We start from the raw sequence: 18,313 nt of genomic DNA on the forward strand, positions 1-18,313 counted from the left end.
CTTACTGACTCTCACTCACTCACTCACTCACTCTCTCTCACTCACTCATTCACTTACTTACTCTCACTCACTCACTCACTCACTCACACACTGACTCTCACTCACTCTCACTTACTGACTCTCACTCACTCACTCACTGACTCTCTCTCTCTCTCTCTCTCACTCACTCACTCCCTCTCTCTCACTCACTGACTCTCACGCGCTCTCTTGCACTCTCACTCTCTCTCACTTACTGACTCTCACTCACTCTCTCTCACTCACTGACTCTCTCTCTCACTCACTCACTCACTCACTCTCTCGCACTCTCACTCATTCTCACTCTCTCTCTCACTTACTGACTCTTACTCTCACTCTCTCTCTCTCACTCACTCTCTCACTCGCTCATTCACTCTCACTCTCTCTCTCACTATCTCACTCACTGACTCTCACTCACTCTCTCTCTATCTCACTGACTCTCACTCATTCTCTCACTTACTCTCTCACTTTCTCTTTCTCACACACATTCTCTCTCTCTCACTCACTCACTCACTCTCTCTCACTCATTCTCACTCTCTCACTTACTGACTCTCACTCTCTCGCACTCTCACTCATTCTCACTCTCTCTCTCACTTACTCTCTCACTCGCTCATTCACTCTCACTCTCTCTCTCACTATCTCACTCACTGACTCTCACTCACTCTCTCTCACTCATTCTCACTCTCTCACTTACTGACTCTCACTCTCTCGCACTCTCACTCATTCTCTCTCTCTCTCACTCACTCTCTCACTCGCTCATTCACTCTCACTCTCTCTCTCACTATCTCACTCACTGACTCTCACTCACTCTCTCTCTATCTCACTGACTCTCACTCATTCTCTCACTTACTCTCTCACTTTCTCTTTCTCACACACATTCTCTCTCTCTCACTCACTCACTCACTCTCTCTCACTCATTCTCACTCTCTCACTTACTGACTCTCACTCTCTTGCACTCTCACTCATTCTCACTCTCTCTCTCACTTACTGACTCTTACTCTCACTCTCTCTCTCTCACTCACTCTCTCACTCGCTCATTCACTCTCACTCTCTCTCTCACTATCTCACTCACTCTCTCTCTATCTCACTGACTCTCACTCATTCTCTCACTTACTCTCTCACTTTCTCTTTCTCACACACATTCTCTCTCTCTCACTGACTCTCACACACTCTCTCTCAATCCCTCACTCTTTCACTCTCACTCACTCAATCTCTCTCTCACTCACTCATTCACTCTCTCACTCACTAGCACATTCACTATCTCTCTCTCTCTCAATTACTCTCACTCATTCATTCATTCACTCTCTCTCACACTCATTCATTCACTCACCCACTCATTCATACTCTCTATCTCTCTCACTCACTGACTCCCACTCACTCACTCTCTCACTCACTCATTCACTCTCTCACTCACTAGCCCATTCACTATATATCTCTCAATCACTCTCACTCATTTATTCATTCATTCTCTCACTCCTTCATTCACTAACCCATTGAATAACTCATTCACTCTCGCTGTCTCTCACATTCATTCACTTACTCTCTCACTCATTCATTCTTTCACCCATCCCATTCATTAATTAATTCATTCATTCATTGTAAGTGCTGCCCACACAGACCCACGGGACTCACTCTGGACAGAACCAGTCCACAGATGTTTACTGATTTTTTGTAAAATCATAAACATAAAATAGAAATAAATCCAGATTACGTCGGTGAGTGACGTCACTGGCCTCGATACCCGGAAGTGAATGAATGAAAACGCTCCTCGTTACTTTAATGAAATCCGAAGACAGATCAACAGACGTATCAAAGCAGGACCCGAGAGGCGCGCGCTGCAGGTGAGAGACAGACGGACTGCGTGCGCTGCAGCGAACACCGGCGGCATGATGAGCGCGAGCGCGTTCTGCCTGCAGGACTGTGATGTAATCGGCTTTGATTTGGACCACACACTCTGCAGATACGACCTTAAAGAGACCAGTACGGTACGACCTTAAACACACACACACACACACACACATTCACACTGCAGATACGACTTTAAAGAGACCAGCACGGTACGAGCTTAAACACACACACACACACACACACACACACACTGCAGATACGACCTTAAAGAGACCAGTACGGTACGAGCTTAAACACACACACACACACACACACACACACACACACACACACACATACATACTGCAGATACGACCTTAAAGAGACCAGTACGGTACGACCTTAAACACACACACACACACACACACACACACACACACACATTCACACTGCAGATACGACTTTAAAGAGACCAGTACGGTACGACCTTAAACACACACACACACTGCAGATACGACCTTAAAGAGACCAGCACGGTACGAGCTTAAACACACACACACACACACACACACACACACACACACACACACACACACTGCAGATACGACCTTAAAGAGACCAGTACGGTACGACCTTAAACACACACACACACACACATACACTGCAGATACGACCTTAAAGAGACCAGCACGGTGCGATCTTAAACACACACACACACACACACACACAGCGATGTGTGTGAGTACACCTGTATATATAATGTTTGTGAGTATGTATGTTTGTATATATGATGTGTGTGTGTGTGTGTGTGTGTGTGAGAACGTATGTGTGTATATAAAATTGTGTGTGAGTATGTATGTGTCTATGTATAATGTGTGTGAGTGTGTGTGAGTATGTATGTGTGTATATGTAATGTGTGTGTGAGTATGTATGTGTGTGTGTGAGTATGTATGTGTCTATATATAATGTGTGTGAGTGTGTGTGAGTACGTATGTGTGTATATGTAATGTGTGTGTGTGTGAGTATGTATGTGTGTATATAAAGTGTGTGTGAGTATGTATGTGTGTGTGTGAGTACGTATGTGTGTGTATAATGTGTGTGAATGTGTGTATATATAATGTTTGTGTGTGTGAGTTTGTATGTGTGTGTATATGTAATGTGTGTGTATATATGAGTGTGTGTGTGAGTACATATATGTGTATATATAATGTGTGTGTGTGTGTATGTATGTGTGTATATATAATGTGTGTGTGTGTGTGAGTATGTATGCATGTATATATAATGTGTGTGTGTGTGAGTACGTATGTGTGTATATATATAATGTGTGTGTGAGTATGTATGTGTGTATTTATAATGTGTGTGTGAGTATGTATGTGTGTGTATATATAATGTGTGTGTGAGTATGTATGTGTGTATATATAATGTATGTGTGTGTATATATAATGTGTGTGTGTGTGTTTTTTTTTTTTTACAGCTGATCTATGAGAGTTTTGCTCGGTATTTGGTGGAATGTAAAGGTTATGATGAAGATCTTCTGAACCTCACCGCGGCTGATTGGGATTTCTGGTGAGGACTGGATTTCGTCAAGATTATTATTATCAGTGTTGATCTGGATTATTACCTTAACAATGTGGATCTGGATTAAAACAGGGTTAGTTCACATACAGGCCACTAAGGGCAGTGTAATGTGATCATGTTGAATTGTGTGTGTGTGTGCAGTTTTAAAGGTCTGGTGGTGGATCTGGAGGAGGGAAACCTGCTGAAACTGGCTGAGGATGGAGCCGTTCTGCGGTGAGACTTTTCTGCTCTGGACCATCTCTCACACAGCACAGTGTCTTTAAACCCAGAGAGAGCAGTAGCAGAGGAGGAGGTGATGGAGGTGGAGGAGGTGATGTAGGTCAGGAGGTGATGGAGATTGTGGAGAAGGTGGTGAAGATTGAGGAGGTGATAAGGAGGAGGTGGAGAATGTGATGGAGCAATGGAGGAAGTGATGGAGGAGAACATGGTGGATGAGGTGATGGTGGGGGAGGTGAATGAGAAGTTGAAGGAGGTAATGGTGGAGGAGGTGGAGATTGAAGAGGAGATAGTGGTGGGGGAGGTGATGAGGAGGAGGTTCATGAGGTGATGGAGTAAGTAAGGAGGTGGTGGAGGTGATGTGATTGAGGAGGTGGATGAGGTGATGGAGAATGTGGTGGAGGTTATGAGGAGGAGATGCTGGAGATTGAACCGGTGATGGAGGTGATGAGGAGGAGGTGATGGAGATTGGGGTGATGGAGAAGGTGAGGAGGTGATGGGAATTAAGAAGGAGATGGAAGAGGTGATGAGGCGGAGGAGGTGATGGAGAAGGTGTGGGGTGGTGGAGGTGCTTAGAAGGAAGGGGATGAGGTGATGGAGAAGATGAAGAGGTGTTGTGGAGGAGGTGATGGAGGTGATGGAGAATGTGAGGAGGTGGTGGAGATGATGAGGAGGAAGTGCAGAATGTGATGGAGGAGGTGATGGAGATTAAGCAGGAGATGGAAGAGGTGGTGAGAAGGAGGACGTAATGAGTAGGAGATGGATGAAGTGCTTGAGAAGTTGGAGGAGGTGATGAGGTGGAGGAGGTGATGGAGCTTGGGGTGATGGTGAAGGTGAGGAGGTGAAGATTAAAAAGGAGATGGAAGAGGTGATGAGGAGGATGTGGATGAGGTGATGGAGAAGGTGTGGAGGTAGAGGGGGTGCTGAGGAGGAAGTGGATGAGGTGATGGAGAAGATGAAGAGGTGCTGTGGAGGTGGTGATGGAGAATGTGAGGAGGTGATGAGGAAGTGGAGGAGGTGATGGAGAATGTGAGGAAGAGATGGAGTTGGAGGTGATGGAGATTAAAGAGGAGATGGAAGAGGTGGTGAGGAGGAGGAGGAAGTGGAGGGTGTGATTTAGGAGGTGATGAGGAGGAGGTGATGGAGTTGGAAGAGGTGATGGAGATTAAGGAGGAGATGGAAGAGGTGGTGAGGAGGAGGTGGATGTGGTGATGGAGAAGGTGAAGAGGTGATGGAGATTGATGAGGAGGTGGAGGAGGTGATGGAGATTGATGAGGAGGTGATGGAGATTGATGAGGACGTGGAGGTGGTGATGGAGTTGGAGGAGGTGATGGAGATTAAGGAGGAGATGGAAGAGGTGGTGAAGAGGAGTAGGAAGTGGAGGATGTGATGGAGAAGGTGAGAAGGTGATGAGGAGGTGATGGAGTTGGAAGAGGTGATGGAGATTAAAGAGGAGATGGAAGAGGTGGTGAGGAGGAGGTGGATGAGGTGATGGAGAAGGTGAAGAGGTGATGGATTTGGAGGAGGTGATGGAGATTAAGGAGGAGATGGAGGAGGTGATGAGGAGGAGATGGATGAAGTGATGGAGAAGGTGATGAGGTGGAGGGGGTGATGAGGGGGAGGAGGTGATGAGGGGGAGGAGGTGGAGGAGGTGATGGAGAAGGTGAGGAGGTGGACATTAAGAAGGAGATGGAAGAGGTAATGAGGAGGTGATGAGGAGGATGTGGATGAGGTGATGGAGAAGGTGTGGAGGTGGAGAAGGTGCTGAGGAGGAAGTGGATGAGGTGATGGAGAAGGTGAAGAGGTGCTGTAGAGGAGGTGATGGAGGTGAAGTGATGGAGGAGGTAATGGAAATTAAGGAGGAGATGAATGAGGTGGTGAGGAGGTGGAGTTGATAAGGAGGGGGTGGATGAAGTGATGGAGGAGGTGATGAGGAGGAGCAGGTGGAGGAGGTGATGGAGATTGAGGAGGAGGTGATGGAGATTGAGGAGGAGGTGATGGAGGAGAAGGTGCCCCAACTGACTGCTTGTTTTTCTCCTGATCCAGGGCGACCCACGGGACACGGAACCTGAGCTCGGAGGAGATCGTCCAGCGCTACGGACCCGGACGAGAGTGGAGACACTTCAGCAACCTCAACTCCACCTTCACTCGCTCAGGTCTCCATCACTTCGTCACTCTGTCACGCCATCTCTCCACCCCCCCACACTCCATCACTCTGTCTCTACATCCCTACACCACTTAGTCTCTCCATCACCCCATTTCTACATCCCTCTATCACTCTATGCTCTGTCCTTCTATCCCTATTCATCTACCCCTTAATATCCACATCTCTAATCCCTCCATCGTTCTATCTCTGTCAATGCATCTGTTTTTCACCATCTCTCTCTCTCTCTCACACTTTCTCTCTCTCACTTTCTCTTTCTCTCTCTCTCACTCTCTCTCTCTCTCACACACACTTTCTCTCTCTCTCACTCTCTCTCACACACATTTTCTCTCTCTCTCTCTCTCACACACTTTCTCTCTCTCTCTCTCTCTCTGTAGTTTCTGATATGTTTTGTTTATTTCTCTGCAGCTAAATATTATTTCTACGATAACTACTTTGACCTGCCAGGGGCGCTGCTGTGTGCGAGGGTTGTGGACATGTTGAACAAGGTAAACTCTCAACTTCCTCCTACAGTCTTAAAACCCCTCCCTCCTCTGACCTCAGACCACCTCTCACTTACCATGCTCCTCCCCTTGGTCACTCCTGTTTGTTATAAATGAATTGTTTACTGATAAACTGAACTTGTTGTGTGTCCCTGTTCAGTCCCGACTCCTCTGTACTGAGTGTGTACTCAATGGGTTGTGTGGAGGTTGTTGTGTAGGTTGTGAGTGGGTCAGGTGGCGTAACTATGCTGTGTGTTTTTACAGAGAGGAAGTGAGGTAACGGCGGATTTCTGGAAGGACATGGTCTCAGCTATCGATCACAACTATAACACCTCCGCCTTCAGAGGTTGGTGCTGCACCCCCATGACACCATGGTCAGTGGTGGTCACCCAGGTGGGTGTGGGAGGGTGAGTGGGTGGGGTTATGTTCAGTGTGGTGTGTGAAGTCTGAGGATGAAGGACAGCACTCCGACACAGCTGTGGAACTAAAAATTTATTTGTGTTGGTCACAATAAGGTTTACACCAGGAAACATGTGCAGAGTAAATGAGTCCATTTTGTGATGCGTGCGGTTTCACTCGGGGCGGGGGAAGCGACGTTCCAGAGGCAGCAGGTATGAAGGGGTTAATGTTGTGAAGTGATGTGGAGCGACAGAGGGACTCTGTTAGTGCAGGAGGACGTAGCGTAATGTACAGGCATTGGAGCATCGGGTCGTTCAGCACAAGCGGCACAGCGGACCACTCGGACCTGATAATACGCCGCTCTCCGAGGGACGCGCTCTAGTCCCTTCTCTGTGGGAAAAGTGTTCAATATGTTTCTTCTCTTTCACGTGGGAGGGCGCGGGTCTCAGGGACAAACAGTGTAATGATTTACTTCTAAAACTAAACAGAACCTGTTGGCTGTGAGGGGCGTTTATAAGAAAATAAAAACTGAGGTTTTATGCGGCATCTCAATCACGTCGAGGCGATCAAGAACCCAGAGAAAGAACAGTGGACGTTGTCATCGGCGTAGATGCCGTTGGACTGTTCGTCTGGAACCTGGACGTACACCCTGTCTTCACTGTTCAGCAAGAGCACAGCGCTGCCAGACATCTGGTCCAGGAAGCCCTTGTTGTACTCGTCATAAGAGAACAGGACGGGCTCACTGTTCTTGTACAGAGCCACCAGAGCGTTGGCGCCGTTAACGTGCATGTGGAAGGCGAAGTAATAAAGTCCTGGCACTTGGCAGGTGAACACGCCTGTGTGGGGGTCATAGTGGTTCTCTCCATTGTAAACGATCTGACTGAACACAATTGGAGTTCCGGCGCTAGGGTAGGCACTGGTCAGAAGGGCCGTGAAGGCCGACATGGGCGTCTTCATTATCTCGTGGCTAAGTGGCATGACCTCATACTCGTGGGATTTAATAGGCATGCTCTTCTCGTGGTGGTAAATGATCTCACCTGGAGGACCGGGTGGACCTGGAGGTCCAGCTGGACCTGGCAGACCATCGTGACCTCTGGCTCCAGGGATTCCTGGAGGACCATGTGGGCCACTTAATCCTTTGGCAACAGCTCCAGCTGGACCAGGGGGGCCTGGAAGACCAGGATGACCTTTGAGACCTGCGGGCCCTGATGGTCCAACTGGTCCCACTGGGCCTCTTGCACCAGGAATGCCATTTTCTCCCCTGGGACCTGGGATACCCTGTGGGCCTGGATGACCTTTAACACCTGCAGGCCCCATAGAACCTGGGATACCTGGTGCACCTGTAAAACCTGCCTCACCTTTAGGACCCTGATGTCCTAATGGACCAGTAGCACCTGGAGGACCTGCTACCCCTGGAATTCCTGGTTTTCCTGAGAAGCCCTGTGCACCTTGTTCTCCCTTTGCTCCTCTTGGACCAGGTGCTCCAACCATTCCAGGATCACCTTTAGGACCAGCTGGACCCCCTTCTCCCTGAAAACCCCTAGCACCCTGAGGACCAGCTGGACCAACTAGCCCAATAGCACCTGGCTGACCTGTAAATCCGGTTGGGCCTGGCTCTCCCTTTTGTCCTGTGGTTCCTGGACTACCAGGTGCACCTCTGTCTCCTGGAATTCCAGGTGCTCCTGTTTTACCAACACCTGGAAGACCAGGAGATCCGGGCTGCCCAGCTGGACCCTGAGGACCTTTTGCTCCTGTTGGACCAGGGAAACCTGGAGAGCCGTTCTGACCTGGTTTACCAGGTGCACCTATGCCTGGAGCTCCTGTGTGGCCTTTCAGTCCGGGGGGACCCATGGGACCTGGAGCGCCATCACTACCTGGCAGACCTGACTTCCCAGGTTCTCCAGGGAATCCTGTTGCCCCAATCTTTCCGATTCCAGGTTGACCAGGCTGACCAGGGGGACCCACAGGACCCATTGGACCAGGGCCACCGGGGCTTCCTGGAATACCGTGACCCGCTTCTCCTTTAAGTCCAGGTGCTCCGGGAATTCCTGGGTGCCCTTTTGGACCAGGCTCTCCCCTGGGTCCCATTGCGCCTGGCAGGCCGTGTGGTCCCGGTTTTCCTGTTGCGGACAGGCCAGCAGGACCTGGGCTTCCTGGGGATCCTGGTGCTCCTCTTGCTCCCTGAGGTCCTGCAGCTCCTGGGATTCCTCTTTCTCCTGGCATTCCATTCGCACCTGGCTTTCCTGGTGCTCCTGGGCTTCCTGGTTTTCCAGGTGCAGAGTAACCCGCTGGTCCAGGTGGTCCGGGTGGGCCAACTGGTCCTGTGTGTCCTATTCCACTCTTTCCTGGAGCACCTGGGGAACCAGGGGGTCCCGGGGGTCCGGGCTCACCAGGGGAACCGGGGCTACCCGGTGGACCTGCCACAGCTGGAACAGAAAGAGAAAGAAGCCACATGTTTAGGGTTTTTATTTTTTAAGATGACTTTTTAAGATTTATTTTATAAGGTTCTGTAATAAAAGATGGTGTTATTCTCAGGGTCAGGATCAGAGGTCAGTAGTTCTGGATTCTGTTCTGAGTGCGTTGTGTGAATTGTGTATGTTCTGAGTGGGTGGAGTGTGAGTGTCTCAGAAGTTTTTCAGGGCACTTCTGGTGGGTTCCTTTGTTTTGTAGTGTTTTTTTACTGGCCGTCTGACAATGCTCGTCCATATTGCTGCTGTGTGTTTGAGGCTGGTATTGATGCTCTGTTGTGTTCAGCTGTAATGACCGCAGGGGTCCATTTGATGACCAGTGTCCTCTCATCTGGATCTGGAACTGGGACACTGTGTTTGTGCTGAAGACTGAACACTCACTGAAACGTTACAGATCAAAGCAGACCTCTGTCCACCCAACCGTGGACTTCCTGGTGGACTCCAGATGCTTAGCTACACTGATCAGGAAGATCTCCGGTCATCTCTAATCCCCAGCCCCTGTCACAGAGCCAGTCCCAACCCCAGTCCCAGTCCCAACCCCAGTCCCAGTCCCAACACCAGCCCCAGCCCCTTGGACCTGTTCACACTCATTTTCTTTGGATATGAACAAAAACAGATGTGAATGTGGTGGAACTTTCACACCAAGTCCCACAGGCTTTTTTTCTAAACACTGAAATTGCAGGAAGAGGCTGGAAGGGGAAGAAGTGTTTCCCGCAGCAGCAGTGATGACGAGTTTATGATTTTATTTTAAGCACTGTGACTAAACGCTGCACACAGTGGGTTCACCCCATTCTACAGAAAAGCACAACACAGGGAGCTCCAGAACCTTAGCTGGTTGTCGGGGTCTGGCTCGAGTCTTGGCTGGTTGTCTGGGTCTGCCTCGTGTCTCGGCTGGTTGTCTGGGTCTGGCTCGTGTCTCGGCTGGTTGTCGGGGTCTGGCTCGTGTCTCGGCTGCTTGTCGGGGTCTGCCTCGTGTCTCGGCTGCTTGTGTGGGTCGTGTCTCGGCTGGTAGTCGGTGTCTGGGTCGTGTCTCGGCTGGTTGTCGGGGTCTGCGTTGTGTCTCGGCTGGTTGTCGGGTTCTGGGTCGTGTCTCGGCTGGTTGTCGGGTTCTGGGTCGTGTCTCGGCTGGTTGTCGGGGTCTGCGTCGTGTCTCGGCTGGTTGTCGGGGTCTGGGTCGTGTCTCGGCTGGTAGTCGGTGTCTGGCTCGTGTCTCGGCTGGTTGTCGGGGTCTGGCTCGTGTCTCGGCTGGTTGTCGGGGTCTGGCTCGTGTCTCGGCTGGTTGTCGGGGTCTGGCTCGTGTCTCGGCTGGTTGTCGGGGTCTGGCTCGTGTCTCGGCTGGTTGTCGGTGTCTGGCTCGTGTCTCGGCTGGTAGTCGGTGTCTGGCTCATGTCTCGGCTGGCTGTCGGGGTCTGGGATTTGTTGCTGAGGAGTTAGGATCCAGTGGAGTGTGCTGTAGCTTGAGATGGAGAAGGACACATTCAAAGAGCTTCTCCAGAATTCTGCATGGCTTCTCAGAGCTGAGGCTGGAGCTCAGACCCTGTTCTTCTTTTGTTCACCGTAGAGCCACAATTTAACCAGTTCTTAATCCAGTGAGGACACAGTAGGTGTAAACACCTGCTGCTGAAGGTCAGTGGGCATCACGCTGTCTGTGGAGGGCTAAGCCAGGGGTCCAGCGAGGATCAGGGAGGTTCGGGGACATTATGGATGGTGTATTTCTTGAGCAATGACCTGCACTAAAGTGCTATAAGAATGGTCTTAGACACAGTTGTGGGATCTAAACACGGTGGGATATAAAGAGCCCACTGGAATAAATGAGGTCCTGAAAGAGCAGGACGTTACTGACCCCTGCCTGAGGACTGGACTCAGAGCTGCAGCTGGCTTTGATGCAGGTCAGTGATGTCCTGCGGTTGTGACCCATATGATACTAAGCCTCTGTGGCCTCTGTGGGGTGGTGGTAAAATGCCTGGTGTGTGTTGCCCGAGCTGTAAGGTTAAAGATGTGTGTGTGTGTGTGGAGTGGGGTGCTGTGCTGTGGGGTCTAGTCTCACCATGGCTCTTTGTGGGATAAGGCTGTTTCTTCACATGGTAGTATCTCTCCGGAGTCCCCTCGGTCAGGACCACCAGGAGGAGCAGAACGCTCGTCACGTGGAGGTTCATCTTCCAAAGCTGAACCTGATTAAAGAGAAGGATGAGAAGACAATGAGACAGACAGAAGAGTGAGTGCACCACTTCAGCTCTGGGGCAGGACATACGCCTGAGTTACAACCCAATCCAGAGTCCTTTACACCACCTTTCTAACCCCATCCTTCTCTAGAGACCCACCGGAGCCCTGTCCTCCTCTAGAGACCCACCGGAGTTCCTTCCTCCTCTAGAGACCCACCGGAGCTCCTTCCTCCTCTAGAGACCCACCAGAGCCCCGTCCTCCTCTAGAGACCCACCGGAGTTCCTTCCTCCTCTAGAGACCCACCGGAGTTCCTTCCTCCTCTAGAGACCCACCGGAGCTCCTTCCTCCTCTAGAGACCCATTGGAGCCCCTTCCTCCTCTGGAAACCCACCGTAGCCCTGTTCTCCAGTAGAGAGCGGTAATAAACCCTGTCCTCCTGAGCCCAGTCCTGCAGTAGAGTGTTCTGGTGTTCTGGGACTCACCTGCAGGCTGGAGCTCCGTGAGGCTGCGCGGCGGAGGCTCGTCCCGCTGTAAATCCGAGTCGAGTGTGGTGGGGGGGGGAGTCTCGAGGCGGCTGCTCTCCGCTGAAGCTTTGGGTTTTTATACAGAATCCACCTGCCCCCCCACTCCCTCCTGTGACCTCACAGCTTAATGAGGGGTCTGAGCTCTGAGCGCCGCCTCTGAACAGCAGCACTGCACTTGCTCTCTGATCTTCACAACATTATAACACAGTTATCACAGAGTAATTACAGAGCCATTACAGAGTTATTACTGCGCCACTGCTAGGTTGTCACCATCACCAGGGTGTGTTACAGTAGTGTTTATTTGTGTTTTGGTGTGTACATGTGTTTTTCAGTGTAGATGTGTGTATGAGTGTGTACTTGTGCATAGATTATTATTGTGTGTGTGTGTGTGTGTGTGTGTGTGTGTGTGTCTGTGTTGTAATGCCAGCCAGTGTGGTGGACTCTGTGAGGGTGGGGGCAGTGCTGGCAGCGCTGGCTGCTGTGGTCACACTGTAGGATTATTTTGGGCCCTGGAGCCACTCTGGTGTCAGAAGAACTACAGTAGGCTTGATTTAGTTCAGCTGCTCTAACTTCCCACAATTCTCAGCTGCTATCCTGCACTGGGTATAAACAGTGATGATGTCACAGTTCCATAGTAAAATAGAGTTCAGGGTTCTGCTGCATAACCTACTTTATTTTCCAGACACCACGGATCATTTCCTCCAATTTCCCTCCACCCTATTCCCTATTATCTTGTTCATCTACTAAACTCTAACATTTGTAAATACAGTGGAACCTCAACTAACGAACGCCTCTACTAACGAACTTTCCAAGATACGAACCGGGCATTTAAATATTTTTTGCCTCCACCAATGACCCACGACTCTAGAAAGGAACCCGAGCCTCCGCCGAGCCGGCGGCTGGAAATGGCCACTGACCCCAATAGGCGAGTCTCCCAGCGCCCAGACTGGAGTGAGCTTTTAAGATTAGCACATTGTAGCTTTAGCAATTTAGCATTAGTGTAAATAGCAGACATTGAAATTCGTGTTAAGTTAAACCGTATCTATGCTTCGTCTCTCCACATTCACCCACCTACTCTCCGTTATTCCCCCCACCCTTCACCTCCCGTCATACAGCCAGTGCCTGTGTTACTCCTCCAGTCAGTCGTCACGTCTTCAAGGTAGCGATGTGTAACCACTTACAACTTTATTATTTCTTTTTTATTACTGTTTCCACTGTATTTCTCTTTTATTTTTAGTAACGCTACATGTATTGTTTACTAATTTGAGAGTGTTGTAAACATATATCAGTGCAAAAAGGGTGACTTTCGGGGCGGAGGCTGGAACGCATTCATTGCTTTTCAATTATTTTAAATGGGGAAAATTGACTCAAGAAACTAACTTTTCTACTTATCAACCGGGTCACGGAATGTCTCAACCGGGTCATCAAATGGAAATAAACACTCTGACATTCTAAGGGTTAACGAGGCTTCAGCCTGTGGCTACACTGACTATGTTATGCATTTTGCACCAAAAATCTTCAGCAAAACCCTCAAAATATTGCACAAAACATGAACATAACTCACCATCAACATGTTTAACAACTCACTAAAAGGGAAATACTTCAATATTTACCTGAAATATAAGCATTTTAGATGGCTACCAGTATCAGTTTAAGTGAACGGGATCGCCCCATTAAACGGTTAGCATTTGGATAACTATAAACCACACTGGTCTCTGCTTGCCTCTTAATGCAGGAAATTCACACCGTTTATAAGAAAAAAAACATGAGCAACAAAATCACTTACTGTACCTGTGTGTATCAGGTTCACTGGCTGATAACCTTCTAGGGCCTTGTAAGCCAGGGGGGCGGGGGTGTGTGCGGATGGAAGTTATTCCAGGTCTGTTATGTCCAGTGATCTGTGGTGGGGGAGGTTCTATAACAGTTGTGTAAATAGTGATCTGTGGTGGGGGAGGTTCTATAACGGTTCTGTAAATAGTGATCTGTGGTGGGGGAGGTTCTATAACGGTTCTGTAAATAGTGATCTGTGGTGGGGAGGTTCTATAACAGCTCTGTAAATAGTGTTCTGTGGTCGGGGAGGTTAGGGATCTGTAAATAGTGATCTGTGGTGGGGGAGGTTCTATAACGGTTCTGTAAATAGTGTTCTGTGGTGGGGGAGGTTCTATAACGGTTCTGTAAATAGTGATCTGTGGTGGGGAGGTTCTATAACAGCTCTGTAAATAGTGATCTGTGGTGGGGGAGGTTAGGGTTCTGTAAATAGTGATCTGTGGTGGGGGAGGTTCTATAACAGCTCTGTAAATAGTGATCTGTGGTGGGGGAGGTTAGGGTTTTGTAAATAGTGATCTGTGGTGGGGGAGGTTCTATAACAGCTCTGTAAATAGTGTTCTGTGGTGGGGAGGTTCTATAACAGCTCTGTAAATAGTGATCTGTGGTGGGGGAGGTTAGGGTTCTGTAAATAGTGATCTGTGGTGGGGGAGGTTCTATAACAGCTCTGTAAATAGTGATCTGTGGTGGGGGAGGTTAGGGTTCTATAAATAGTGATCTGTGGTGGGGGAGGTTCTATAACAGCTCTGTAAATAGTGATCTGTGGTGGGGGAGGTTAGGGTTCTGTAAATAGTGATCTGTGGTGGGGGAGGTTAGGGTTCTGTAAATAGTGATCTGTGGTGGGGAGGTTCTATAACAGCTCTGTAAATAGTGATCTGTGGTGGGGGAGGTTAGGGTTCTGTAAATAGTGATCTGTGGTGGGGGAGGTTCTATAACGGTTCTGTAAATAGTGTTCTGTGGTGGGGGAGGTTCTATAACAGTTGTGTAAATAGTGATCTGTGGTGGGGGGAGGTTTATAACGGTTCTGTAAATAGTGATCTGTGGTGGGGGGAGGTTTATAACGGTTCTGTAAATAGTGATCTGTGGTGGGGGAGGTTCTATAACAGTTGTGTAAATAGTGATCTGTGGTGGGGGGAGGTTTATAACGGTTCTGTAAATAGTGATCTGTGGTGGGGGGAGGTTTATAACGGTTCTGTAAATAGTGTTCTGTGGTGGGGGAGGTTCTATAACAGTTGTGTAAATAGTGATCTGTGGTGGGGGGAGGTTTATAACGGTTCTGTAAATAGTGATCTGTGGTGGGGGGAGGTTTATAACGGTTCTGTAAATAGTGATCTGTGGTGGGGGGAGGTTTATAACGGTTCTGTAAATAGTGATCTGTGGTGGGGGGGTTCTATAATGGTTCTGTAAATAGTGATCTGTGGATCTAATGGTTCTGTAATGACTCGTGGGCAGGGTGTGGTCACTACTGTGTCCTCCAAAATTAATCTTTTGTTAAAATGATCCCAGACCTTTTATGAGCCTCTCACCTCGCTGCTGTCTGGAGAGAGCTGTGGTCACAGAGCTGTGGTCAGCCTCAGGAAGCAGGTGGTGTTTAGATGAAAAAGCGGTGATTTGCAGCAGGATCTAAGGGGCCTGGAGGTGGCACAGGCACTGACAACAAATGAATAGATATTTATTAAAGGAGGCAGAGGGGTCTCTGGGGTGTGTTTGAATTCTGCATGTGCAGGGCACCCCCTCAAAAAAGTGGGAGATTCCCTCAACAGAATTTCACCACTTTCCACTTTTCAGGTTTCAGGAATTATCTGGGGTCTCTCTCTCTCTCTCTCTCTCTCTCTCTCTCTCTCTCTCTCTCTCTCCCTCCCTCTCCTCAAAGGGTGTTTCTCACTCTCTCTCCATCTGTTTGTTTGTCCTGAAAGGCGGGGTGTTCAGAGCTGGACCTCAGAGCCGGTTCGGAGAGAACACATATAATTATGGTCTGCTTTGTTTATCTCTTCGTTTTCTTTTTGTGTTTATCCTCATCTGAGTGGGCGGAGTCAGGGTATTATCAGTCTGAATGCTGCAATATTATTGGATATTTAAGTTTATTATACTCTCAGTTAGGATTATCTCTGGCTTCAGCTCTAGACTCAGTTACCCATGATGCCCTGTGAGTTTTTGAAAGACTCTGAATGTTATTGTTTATTTTACAGTAACAAAGTTCCACATCACACGCTTCTCTCACAGCCATCAACACACTCAGCTCCAAACCACAGCCTCAGTCCAAAACATCCCAGTGCTTCTGAAGTGGACAGAGGACCGTTCGGTGGGAACCTCCCTCAGGTCTGTTCCTGTTGGACAGGCTTGACTTTGGGTTAATAATCTGGTTAAACCGAGGATTCCTGCTTGTTGTGGAACACATGCAGGAGGGTGAATCTATATTTAATGACAAAATTCCAAAGTAAAGATTTCCAAAGTTGTCTCTAAACAAATCGATGTATTTTGTAAATCCAAACACATTTAGAACCTGACGCCTGCAACTCGCTCCATCACCTTTTTTTTTGCTTGTTTGTTGAAGCGTTTGGGAACAGAGGAGACTCATTGTTGCAGGATTTGAAAAAGCTGGAGATCTGGAAGAGCAAGACATGCTTTCTTGGACAGAAATACTCATAAGCTACAAAGACATGCAAATCAAAACCCACTTTTGATGTGAAGAATCCGCAGAAAGGCTCAGGAGTGGTGGTGCATTATTGGTATTAGTGGCACAAACATAATCTCTAACCTTAGCTGCAACATCCTCAAAATATTCAACATCTAAAATGTGCTACAGTGGGTCTAGACAAGCCTGATGAGTTTTGGAAATGACTGATCAATTCAGAATTCAGTCGTTAATTCATTCATTGTCTGTAATCCTTATCCAGTTCAGGGCGGCGGTGGGTCCAGAGTCTACCCTGGGCACAAGGCAGGACACAGTGGCAGTCATTCACAGGGGCGACACACTCTCACACATTCACTCACACCTACGGACACTTTTGAGTCTCCAATCCACCTACCAACGTGTGTTTTTGGAGCATGGGAGGAAACCGGAGCACCCGGAGGAAACCCACGCAGACACAGAGAACACACCACACTCCTCACAGACAGTCACCCGGAGGAAACCCACGCAGACAAAGGGAGAACACACCACATTCCTCACAGACAGTCGCACGGAGGAAACCCACGCAGACACAGGGAGAACACACCACACTCCTCATAGACAATCACACGGAGGAAACCCACGCAGACACAGGGAGAACACACCACACTCCTCACAGACAGTCACCCAGAGGATACCCACGCAGACACAGAGAGAACACACCACACTCCTCACAGACAGTCACCCGGAGGAAACCCACGCAGACACAGGGAGAACACACCACACTCCTCACAGACAGTCACCCGGAGGAAACCCACGCAGACACAGGGAGAACACACCACACTCCTCACAGACAGTCACCCAGAGCGGTACTAGAACCCACAACTTCTAGGACCCTGGAGCTGTGACACAGACACCACCTGCTGCTCCACTGTGTCGCCCGCCTCAAAAAGCAAAGGTACGAAAAAACAAAAATCCATTTTAATTGATTTTGAAAGAACACCCTAACAGCTGTACCACATTGGGGCCATGTTTGGACACAGGGGGCATTGCCTACATTGCAAAGTTCGAGGGATGAAGTAGAAGCCTATCCTGGCAGCAAATCTTGAGCATTACAGACAATGAATGAATGATAGTGTAGTACTCTGACAGGGTTGTAGTGTGACTCTATATTTTTCTGTAGTCTGATTCTGCTAGGTCTGGTGTTACTCTGGTAATGTAGTGTTCTGACTGTTTCTGACTGTGTGTGGTGTTTATGGTCCTTACAGCATGATAATAGTGTGATACATGTACTTACCATTTTCTTTCTGTAGTTATAATAAACAGTGTTTGTGTCTTCAACTGATTTGTGTGTGTGTGTGTGTGTGTGTGTGTGTGTTAAATCTCTTCACCTGTCAGTTCCTCATGGCGTTGTATTGTTTTACTGAAGTCTCTGTTTAGTTACACTTTACTCAGTGCAGCCACAAGTGACATGGCAACCATATTTACACACACACACACACACACACACGTTCACACTCTTTGACTCCCACTGGTGTTTAAGTCTGTTTTTAGCCCCTTGATGACGCCATGCCACTGTTTATGGTGGAAAATGCTGCAGTTTCACACACGGATCAAAACCTCCAGATTTTCACACGCCAACAGCTCCGCCCTCAACCCACCACACACAGCCACGTGTGTGTGTGTGTGTGTGTGTATGTGTGTTCGTGTCTGTATGTGTGTGTGTGTGTTTGTGTCTGTGTGTCTCTGTATGTGTGTGTGTGTGTGTCTGTGTGTCTGTCTGTGTTTCTGTGTGTGTATGTGTGTGTGTCTCTGTCTGTGTGTGTCTGTGTCTGTGTGTGTCTCTGCATCTGTGTGTCTCTGTGTGTGTGATGTGATGTGTTTTAAGACAGTGAGTGTTTTTTAAGGTAGTGTGTGTGTGTGTGTTAAGGCGGTGTGGTGTGTTTTAAGGCAGTGTGTGTGTCAAGGGTGTGTGTGTGTTTTAAGGCAGTGTGTGTGTGTTTTAAGGCAGTATGGTGTGTTTTAAGGCAGTGTGTGTGTGTG

The 18,313-nt window shown here is 48.7% G+C and overlaps 2 protein-coding genes across 3 annotated transcripts in view; one reads left to right on the forward strand and one right to left on the reverse strand.

The window, feature by feature from the left end:
- Positions 1-1,763: 1,763 nt before the first annotated feature.
- Positions 1,764-18,313, forward strand: part of nt5dc1 (5'-nucleotidase domain containing 1) — a 64,421-nt gene continuing 47,871 nt past the window's right edge. Inside the window, exons 1-6 of one of the 2 annotated variants that reach the window (XM_066676797.1) lie at positions 1,764-2,000; positions 3,317-3,408; positions 3,562-3,633; positions 5,683-5,792; positions 6,209-6,288; positions 6,547-6,628. In XM_066676797.1, coding sequence (XP_066532894.1) covers positions 1,767-2,000; positions 3,317-3,408; positions 3,562-3,633; positions 5,683-5,792; positions 6,209-6,288; positions 6,547-6,628 — 670 coding nt within the window. In that variant the 5' untranslated portion in view covers positions 1,764-1,766. Of the gene's footprint in view, positions 2,001-2,573; positions 2,608-3,316; positions 3,409-3,561; positions 3,634-5,682; positions 5,793-6,208; positions 6,289-6,546; positions 6,629-18,313 lie in introns of those variants that run through there. The other variant, XM_066676798.1, reaches the window with a different exon arrangement.
- On the reverse strand, positions 6,767-11,899 carry col10a1b (collagen, type X, alpha 1b). Its single transcript, XM_066677247.1, has 3 exons — positions 11,794-11,899; positions 11,197-11,320; positions 6,767-9,107 (listed from the first exon to the last, which is right to left on the reverse strand). The coding sequence occupies exons 2-3, from the start codon at positions 11,303-11,305 to the stop codon at positions 7,234-7,236; spliced, it is 1,983 nt and encodes a 660-aa protein (XP_066533344.1). The 5' UTR covers positions 11,306-11,320; positions 11,794-11,899; the 3' UTR covers positions 6,767-7,233.

Source organism: Hoplias malabaricus, chromosome 7, assembly GCF_029633855.1.
Source record: "Hoplias malabaricus isolate fHopMal1 chromosome 7, fHopMal1.hap1, whole genome shotgun sequence".
Classification (NCBI taxonomy): domain Eukaryota; kingdom Metazoa; phylum Chordata; class Actinopteri; order Characiformes; family Erythrinidae; genus Hoplias; species Hoplias malabaricus.